This window comes from Scyliorhinus canicula, chromosome 29, assembly GCF_902713615.1.
Source record: "Scyliorhinus canicula chromosome 29, sScyCan1.1, whole genome shotgun sequence".
Taxonomy (NCBI): domain Eukaryota; kingdom Metazoa; phylum Chordata; class Chondrichthyes; order Carcharhiniformes; family Scyliorhinidae; genus Scyliorhinus; species Scyliorhinus canicula.
Genome location: NC_052174.1, coordinates 1,011,080 through 1,021,131, shown reverse-complemented (window position 1 = coordinate 1,021,131; position 10,052 = coordinate 1,011,080). Strand labels below are relative to the sequence as shown.

Here is a 10,052-nt window from a genome sequence, read left to right as displayed (position 1 = left end):
GTTACTCAATAAACAGTATTTGCTTTATTTGAAGACCTCGGGTGTTACTGAACATCGCGCATACGGCCATTCTGGCAGTAAGCAAATGAGTAACAAGATATTACTAAACGTAATATAACATGGTACCAGGTGTTTTGGAAAAACGAACTAAATAGTTTAGGACATTCAAGAAAAGAACAAATTAGTAGCAGCTATTCAACTGGGGGAAGCTTCGCAGCAATAGAATCCTTCTCAGAAAATCACCTCGATGGACCACACACAAGCTCCACGTCAACTCGAGGTAACCGGTAATCCTAATTCCAACTGGAAATTCTTCATTTGGCATATAACAGTTTCCATGTTGCAAACCTTGGTGACTCTGGAGGTCACACTTCAGCCCGGATGTCTCAGAAGGGCTGAATGGCCTCCTGCTGTTCGTCTGCAGATTCAGGCCTCATCGAAAGTTTGCCATCGTGCCTTCCACGATTGGTGGGAGCCTCCCCCTGACATCCGCCCGACGAACGCCGCCCCCGCTTTCCCAAAACGGGTGTCAACCGCGCCGTTCTTGGCGTCGGGCGCGCGTGGCGCCCCAAAGGCGGGGACCGTGTCTGCCCCGCCCTCTCCATCAGGCCGCGGAGGCTGGGCGCTCAGGGGAAGATGGCTGGATCCAGGAGCCGGAAGGACCGGACGGTGGCTCGGAACTGCTCCAGACTCCAGGGCTGGGTGGGACTGGAAGACGACTCGCCCACCGCCTCTGTGCTGCTGCTGAAAGGGCTGGTGGTGGGGCGGAGAGAGCGATGGAGAGAGTCACGGTTAGAGAAAATAACTGTCCCTAAGCCCCCCCCCCCCTCCAACCCCACCCCACCCGAGAGCGTTGCCGGGCCAAATTAGCTCGAACGCAGGACCAATCGGGCCGATTGCGACAGACATGTCGCACACAGGAAGATCCCACAACCACCCTCCACTTCTAATGGCCGGTTTGCCTGCTTTTTTTTTGGCGGAGGGTCATTCGTTGGGGAAGAGGACACGCCCGAGAGAACTCCCCTTCTCCCCGTCAAATGGACCCGTTCGCCCGGCCCACCGGAGAGAGGTTTTTAAAAAGAAACGTATCTTGTTTTCAATTTTTCCCAATCGAGGGGCAATTTAGCACGGCCAATCCGCCCACCCTGCACTTCTTTGGGTTGTTGGAGGGGGGGGGGGGGGGGGGTGCGGGGAGGTGAGACCCCCGCAGACGCGGGGAGAATGCGCAGAGTGAACCACCCTGGAACGATGTTGCCATCTGGAAGGTGGTGCCTTGATTGGGCGACAGAGGCAGATTCGATATCATGTAGAATGGCCAGCGTTTTGCCCGCTTGGAAAGCCCCTCTGGGCGGCTGGCACAGACAACAATGGGGGTGACGCGCGGGTGACGCCCAGACCTGGCACGACTGGGCCCCAGCTCTAGACGTGATGGGGGGGCTGGCGAAGGCGTTAACCTCCAACGTTGACGTTGCCAAATACTGTGATAATCGAACGCTTGCTCTTGCCGGCAAGAGTAGCTTTTACAAATCGGGGGACAGGTTGAGGAGGGGGGCAGCGGGGGGGGGGGGGGGGGGGGGCGGGAGGGTGCACACAGATGCTGCCACCACCCCCAGCCCTTCTCCCCGCCCCGCACCCGGGTTGCCGCGTAGCCACAGTCCGTGGCGACAGATACCTGATTTCTGTGGGATCATTAAACGTGATGAGGATGTCTGTGGAATACTGGGGGAGCCTGAACAGTGCGAGGTAGATCATCACGGTATTTCGGGCCTGAAAACAGGAGAACAATAGAGAAGGATAAGGCAAACTAGAATTGCGATTTTCCAGCATTTTGCTTTTACTTAATAGAATTACATAATCTTGCTCATAGACATAGAAAATAGGGGCAGGCCATTCAGCCCTTCGAGCCTGCTCTGCCGTTCATTATCATGGCTGATCATCACGTTCAATCCCATATCCCTCGATCCCTTTCGCCCCAAGAACTGTATCGAATTCCTTCCTGAAATGACGCAACCTTTTCACCTCGACTACTTCCTGTGGGAGTGAATTCCACAGATTCCCCACTCTCTGGGTGAAGAAATTTCTCCTCCCCTCAGTCCTAAAACGTTTACCCCTTATCCTCAAACTATGACCCCCTAGTCCCGGACTCCCCCCACCATCCGGAACATTCTTTCTGAATCTACCCTGTCTAATCCGGTTAGAATTTTATATCTTTCTCTGAGATCCCCTCTCTCTCTTCTAAACTCCAACGAATATAATCCTCACCGACTTAGTCCCCCATACAACTGAGTTCCAGTCCTTCCCCCGCGGCTTCGGTGACCCTCCTGTTTACGACCAATATTCCATCACCATCTCTCTGTAAAACAACTGAATGGTTAAGTCAATGGGGCAGCAGGGTAGCATGGTGGTTAGCATAAATGCTTCACAGCTCCAGGGTCCCAGGTTCGATTCCCGGCTGGGTCACTGTCTGTGTGGAGTCTGCACGTCCTCCCCGTGTGTGCGTGGGTTTCCTCCGGGTGCTCCGGTTTCCTCCCACAGTCCAAAGATGTGCGGGTTAGGTGGATTGGCCATGCTAAATTGCCCGTAGTGTCCTAATAAAAGTAAGGTTAAGGGGGGGGTTGTTGGGTTACGGGTATAGGGTGGATACGTGGGTTTGAGTAGGGTGATCATGGCTCGGCACAACATTGAGGGCCGAAGGGCCTGTTCTGTGCTGTACTGTTCTATGTTCAATGATTACCTCGCCTTTACGGCCCCTTAATCACAGCTTCAGCAGATTGGTGCTTCAGGCAGGAGGACTGGCGATTCTGTCGCCGGGAGATTGGTCGAGGCCGGGGGGGGAAAGGAGTGGAACACATTGGGACAGCTCTTCACAGAGAACGGGGCGCAGGTCCGAGGGGCTGCTGGGAAACAGCGACCCCGGGGTTAAAAGTGCACCAATCGTTCAAAGTGACGGGATAGGTCGAGGAGCAGGTCGCCAAGGTAAACGAGATCCTGGTCTTCGTAAAGAGAGGAGAAAAGGAGACACCTTATGTTAACACGGAGTGGAACACCGGTGTGGCCTTAACTGGAGACTTGCGCCCAATTCTGGGAATCGCACATTTTCACGCAGTGCGCGGTTAGGATTTGGAATGGACTGCCCGGGAGTCAGGCGGAGGCAGGGCCGGTCGAGGCTTTGTGGAGGGAGCGGGATAAGCGGCTGAAAATACTTGGCAGGGCTGTGGGGCAAGGACGGCAGGGCGGGGCGCAGAGGGAGAGGGGTTTGCCTCAGCACTGAGCGCACACCGAACTGCCTCTTCCTGCGGGACACAATCACACCAGGTGGCAAGGCCGTTCGGCCGGTCGATGGCGGAGGAGCGCTTGCTCCGCAACAGCCACTTCCCACGGGAGCCCAGACCTTGCCGGGCCTGGCCTACCAGAGGCCAGGAATTATACTCGAGGCCTTCCTTCCAACGCTGGGGAGACCAAAGCCCAAATGTCTCCCACTCGCGGCGTTAATTAAGCAGCTAGCTCGGGGAAACCCTGGTTTCAAATGCATACAGACAGTATGTCGGCTGAAGCTGTGATTAAGGGGTGTAGCCGCCTGGGATGGCCACTTGCAAAGGATCCCGGGAAAGATAGCCACCTGCAAAGGACCTTGGGAAATATGGTCAACCCAGGACTCAAGACGTTAGCAACTCCGATATCTAGACGCTATCGAAACCCCCAGCTACTTTGCATTTTAATGGCCCATTTCCCCAGAACAAAAGGCCTGTACTCAGGTAACAGATACAGAAACAGACTCATCGGCGTCTCTCCCTTTGCTCAGTGAGCCCAAAAAGCCAAGGTCAATGACCGCTCAGGACACGCCCAGCCATCAAGGCACCGCCCCTTTATTGGCCAAAATCGAAGGCAGTGATCGAAGCCGGCCGAATGATTGGGTCCAAAGCTAAGGACCTCCCAAAGGAGCGTAAAACCACAGAAGGATAAAGAGAGACACTGCCGTGTGTTCGGTCTCTCTTGGCCCCGGCGCTCGGTCTCTCTGGGCCCCTGACCTACGCCTATAACCATGTGCAGCATCACGACCAGAAGACAAGTTCATGACCAACGATCACTACCAGACGGACGAGCCCAGCAGAAACAAAGTCACTTCTCCAGACCCAGCCACGCAAGGTCCGAACAAAGGCCTTGTGCCTCTGCATAAAGCCGGTTGCCCTGAAGTTCAGTACAGGTTGTTGTAGTTGTTAGGTGTCATTTAGTTTGTAGTGTTTTATGTTGCATGTGTGAGTTAATCTTGTGTGTAAATAAACTATCATTGAACTTGAACTGACTAACTGGTTGTTGGGTCTTTGATCGATATCCGGTAAAACCGTGTGATGGTATCATTTGATAACTGGCGACTCTGAAAAGCAATATCATCATTAATAACTATCAGTATCCAGTTAAAAAGAGCAACATTATTGGCGTCTCTGATGCGAATTGGCAACAGGGGTCGTAAAGGCGATGTCATCATTGATTTAACTATTTGTTTGTTTTACAGAGAGATGGCTAATGGAATATTGTTTATAGAGAGGAGACTCCCTGGAGTGCCGATTATTAATGAGGGGGTGGTGTTTAGTCCCAGCCAATCAGGTCATGGACATCTTAGTGGGATGCAGATGATGAAGCGACTCGTGCGTAGTGGTCCGGCCGTTATCTACTCACCTGCTCGTTGAATTTGGCCACTTGCTGCCTGCCAGAGAGGAACCAGGCACTGCTGGGATCCTGCAGTGCAATCTGGTCACCGCCGACAGGCTCCACACTAAAGATCTCGGTGCCCTCCACTCCCGTGGCGTCGTTGCTGCTCGTCATATCAGCAAAGTGGTACCTGGCGACAGAAAGCACCGCTGAATCCGCCTGCATTGGCATAGCGTCTTTCACATCCCAACCTGCTTCACAGGCACGGCACCAGACAAGGAGAGATTACAGCCAGCGACCGAAGATTTGCCCCAATCGCAGTCCAGCAAAAGAAAATCCACCCAATCCCGGTCCAGACTGAGTTCCACCCAATCCCGGTCCAGAGTGAGTTCCACCCAATCCTGGTCTAGTGAGACAGAATTCCACCCAATCCAGCAAGGGATAATTCCACCCAATGTGACGAATGCGGTCATTTGGGATAACTTATATTTTGTTGCAGTAAATTTATTAAAATCCTTGGGTTCAAATGCGTACAGGTACGTCTGCTAAAGCTGTGATTAAGGGGTCGTAAAGGCGAGGTGATCATTGGCTTTAACCATTTACTTGTTTCTAGAGAGATGGCTAATGGAATATTGTTTATGTTTTTGGAGATTCCCAGGGATGCAGATAATTAATGAGGGAGGGAGATTGAGTCCTAGTTAAGCAGGTCATGGACATCTTAGTGGAATACAGATAGATCATTGGGGTAGCACGGTAGCACAGTGGTTAGCGCTGTTGCTTCACGGTGCCAAGGTCCCAGGTTCAATTCCCGGCTTGGGTCACTGTCTGTGCGGCGTCTGCACATTCTCCCCGTGTCTGCGTGGGTTTCCTCCGGGTGCTCCGGTTTCCTCCCACAAGTCCCGAAAGGTATGCTGTTAGGTAATTGGGACATTTGGAATTCTCCATCAGTGAACAGGTGCCGGAGTGTGGCGACGAGGGGATTTTCATAGTCACTTCATTGCAGTGTTAATGTAAGCCTACTTTTGACAATAAAGATTCTAATTAATGGGAGAAGCCAGGTCCGTCTGTAGTTTTGCCATAGGGTTTGAGTCGAACAAGACAGACGGATTTTCAGGTTGTTCCTGAAAGGGTCTCTCTCCAAACAGTGATCAGCAAGCAAACCTGATTGCTAACTTTATTTGTGAGGAGAATTTGATCTGAATTGTGTTGCTCATTTGGAGATGTAGATAGTGAGTAAATTTTTTTCCTTTTATCTAAGAAAGCTGTTTAACTGTGAATTGTAAAGCAGATTCTGTGTTTAAATTAAAGATTGTTTTAACATAAAAGATACCTATTCATCTGATTCATAGAATTTACAGTGCAGAAGGAGGCCATTCGGCCCATCGAGTCTGCACGACCCACATAAGCCCTCACTTCCACCCTATCCCCGTAACCCAATAACCCCCCCTAACATTTTTGGACACTAAGGGGCAATTTAGCACGGCCAATCCACCTAACCTGCACATCTCTGGACTGTGGGAGGAAACCGGAGCACCCGGAGGAAACCCACGCACACACGGGGAGGATGTGCAGACTCCACACAGACAGTGACCCAGCCGGGAATCGAACCTGGGACCCTGGAGCTGTGAAGCATTGATGCTAACCACTGTGCTACCGCGCTGCCCACTAATTGGTGCGGCCACACCTGGAGTATTGTGTTCAGTTTTGGTCTCCTTACTCGAGAAAGGACGTACTGGCGCTGGAGGGTGTGCAGAGGAGATTCACTAGGTTAATCCCAGAGCTGAAGGGGTTGGATTACGAGGAGAGGTTGAGTAGACTGGGACTGTACTCGTTGGAATTTAGAAGGATGAGGGGGGATCTTATAGAAACATTTAAAATTATGAAGGGAATAGATAGGATAGATGCGGGCAGGTTGTTTCCACTGGCGGGTGACAGCAGAACTAGGGGACATAGCCTCAATATAAGGGGAAGTAGATTTAGGACTGAGTTTAGGAGGAACTTCTTCACCCAAAGGGTTGTGAATCTATGGAATTCCTTGCCCAGTGAAGCAGTTGAGGCTCCTTCATTACATGTTTTTAAGGTAAAGATAGATAGTTTTTTGAAGAATAAAGGGATTAAGGGTTATGGTGTTCGGGCCGGAAAGTGGAGCTGAGTCCACAAAAGATCAGCCATGATCTAATTGAATGGCGGAGCAGGCTCGAGGGGCCAGATGGCCGACTCCTGCTCCTAGTTCTTATCTTCTTAAGAAATAGTCTTCAATAATTGGGACGTGGCGTCTGGGATTTGACTTGTCCCATCATTCTGGAACAAACCAAAGCCATCCCGCCCCCAACGAACCGTCCCCACGATTAGCAGATGTCCACGTCACCACCTTTCCCATCAACCTGGCAAATTCCAGCTCGGCGATCCTGGTTAGTTGTCGGAATGTCTCGGAGGACAGCCGGGACCTTGCAAGCCGCCTCCCTTTGCTACATGGCTGCTGTACGTCCCCCCCCCCCCCCCCCCCCCGGGCCGCCTCCAGCCCTCTCCGAGGTTTCCCCCACACTCCCCTCCCTCCCCACACTCCAGCCCCTCCCCGGGATCAATCCCGACGGCGGCTCGCGGACTGACCTGGCTGCCTCCTGATCGGGAACCTGAACCTGGTGTTCCAGGAGCTCGATGACGATGCTCTGGTCCGTCCCGCTGTGAATAAACACCTCCTGGTTGTCCGGGATCTCACGGATATCACTGGCGAGGAATCGGTAACACACGGCGTCGTTTAAACACTCAATTCATTAATTTACGCTTCACGCTTTTTAGAAAAACGGATCTTCATTCTGGGGTTTCAGTCACACAGTTATCGCCCATCCCTAATTGCCCCCTGGAGAAGGTGGGGGGGGGGGGGGGGGAGCCGCCTTCTTCAACCCACTGCAGTCCCTGAGGTGTAGGTACACCCACTGTGCTGTTAGGGAGGGAGTTCCAGGATGTTGCCCCGGCGACAGTGAAGGAACGGCCGATATATTTCCCAGTCAGGGTGGGGAGTGACTGGGAGGGGAGCCTCCAGGTGGTGGGGTTCCCAGGTATCTGCTGCCCTTGTCCTTCTAGATGGTGGAGGCTGTGGGTTTGGAAGGTGCTGCCTGAGGAGCCTTGGTGAGTTGCTGCGGTGCATCTTGTAGATGGGACACACGGCTGCCACTGTGCGTCGGTGGGGGAGGGAGTGAATGTTTGTGGAAGGGGAGCCAATCAAGCGGGGCTGCTTTGTCCTGGATGGTGTCGAGCTTCTTGAGTGTTGTTGGAGCTGCGCTCATCCAGGCAAGTGGAGAGTCTCCCATCGCACTCCTGACTTGTGCCTTGTAGATGGTGAACAGGCTTTGGGGGGGGGTCAGGAGGTGAGTTACTCTCCGCAGGATTCCCAGCCTCTGACCTGCCCTGGTAGCCACAGCACTGGCCGCCTCCCGATGATGTAACGGGTAAGAGGCTGGGGGGAACATGACGTCAAGGTGAGAGCTTTCCCCCCTCCTGACATCTGCCCGGATCAGAGCGTCCGAGTACGGACAGGGGCTTGGCTGTGGATCGGGATCAGCCGCGATGCCCTCCATGGCCAATCAGCCACTCGCCATCCAGGCCCACAAATGGAAAATGGGCTGGAGGGACCCTCCCCCCAGCACCTTAATGAGGAATGGCGGGGGGGGGGGGGGGGGGGGGGGGGGGGGTTGGAAAGGCAAAAAGAAAGTGGAGACCAGAACAGGGCAGGGGGGAGGGGGGGCGCAATTCAGGTCACGCATACTCGACGAGAAGGAAGGGGGGGGGGGGGGGGGGGGTACAAACAGGCAGCAAGTGACTACCTCGTTTTTAACCACCGTCATTATAATAATAATAATCATCATAATAATTACCTGACATCCATCGAATGAGGGGGGATGATGGCGGAGAAGGATCCACCAAAGAGTGGGCGAGAGAGGGGCTCGGCGTTGGTGGCCATGTCCGGGAGCGAGGGCGAGGTTTCCCAACGCGGGCTGGGCGTGGATGGAGCTGAAACGAGACGGAGACGCTGATGATAGTTTTCCAAACCCGCGCTCTCAGTGGCTCTAACGCCAGACTAACTCTCACCACAATTTATACCGCCGGCAACGAGGAGGGAGGGGGGGCAAAGACTGTCCCCATCAAACACCCCCCAGGACAGGTACAGCACGGGGTTAGATACAGAGTAATGCTCCCTCTACACTGTCCCCAACAAACACTCCCAGGACAGGTACAGCACGGGGTTAGATACAGAGTAAAGCTCCCTCTACACTGTCCCCATCAAACACTCCCAGGACAGGTACAGCACTGGGTTAGATACAGAGTAAAGCTCCCTCTACACTGTCCCCATCAAACACTCCCAGGACAGGTACAGCACGGGGTTAGATACAGAGTAAAGCTCCCTCTACGCTCTCCCCATCAAACACTCCCAGGACAGGTACAGCACAGGGTTAGATACAGAGTAAAGCTCCCTCTACACTGTCCCCATCAAACACTCCCAGGACAGGTACAGCACGGGGTTATGTACAGAGTAAAGCTCCCTCTACACTGTCCCCATCAAACACTCCCAGGACAGGTACAGCACGGGGTTAGATACACAGAGTAAAGCTCCCTCTACACTGCCCGCATCAAACACTCCCAGGACAGGTACAGCATGGGGTTAGATACAGAGTAAAGCTCCCTCTACACTGTCCCATCAAACACTCCCAGGACAGGTACAGCACGGGGTTAGATACAGAGTAAAGCTCCGTCTACACGGTCCCCATCAAACACTCCCAGAACAGGTACAGCACGGGGTTAGATACAGAGTAAAGCTCCCTCTGCACTGTCCCCATCAAACACTCCCAGGACAGGTACAGCACGGGGTTAGATACAGAGTAAAGCTCCCTTTACACTGTCCTCATCAAACACTCCCAGGACAGGTACAGCACGGGGTTAGATACAGAGTAAAGCTCCCTCTACACTGTCCCCATCAAACACTCCCAGGACAGGTACAGCACAGGGTTAGATACAGAGTGAGGGTGGGGGGTTGGGGTTGGGGGTTTGGATACAGGGTGGGGTTGGATACAGGGTGGGGGTTGGATACAGGGTGGGGTTGGATACAGGGTGGGGTTGGATACAGGGTGGGGTTGGGGGTTGGATACAGGGTGGGGTTGGATACAGGGTGGGGTTGGATACAGGGTGGGGTTGGGGGTTGGATACAGGGTGGGGTTGGATACAGGGTGGGGTTGGATACAGGGTGGGGTTGGGGGTTGGATACAGGGTGGGGTTGGGGGTTGGATACAGGGTGGGGTTGGGGTTGGATACAGGGTGGGGTTGGGGGTTGGATACAGGGTGGGGGTTGGGTACAGGGTGGGGGTTGGGTACAGGGTGGGGGTTGGGTACAGGGTGGGGGTGGGGAG

At 53.6% G+C, this 10,052-nt stretch overlaps 1 protein-coding gene across 1 annotated transcript; it reads right to left on the bottom strand.

The window, feature by feature from the left end:
- Nucleotides 1-8,685, bottom strand: rangrf (RAN guanine nucleotide release factor). Its single transcript, XM_038786980.1, has 5 exons — nt 8,526-8,685; nt 7,261-7,377; nt 4,678-4,840; nt 1,673-1,767; nt 1-753 (listed from the first exon to the last, which is right to left on the bottom strand). The coding sequence occupies exons 1-5, from the start codon at nt 8,609-8,611 to the stop codon at nt 627-629; spliced, it is 588 nt and encodes a 195-aa protein (XP_038642908.1). The 5' UTR covers nt 8,612-8,685; the 3' UTR covers nt 1-626.
- Nucleotides 8,686-10,052: the final 1,367 nt, after the last annotated feature.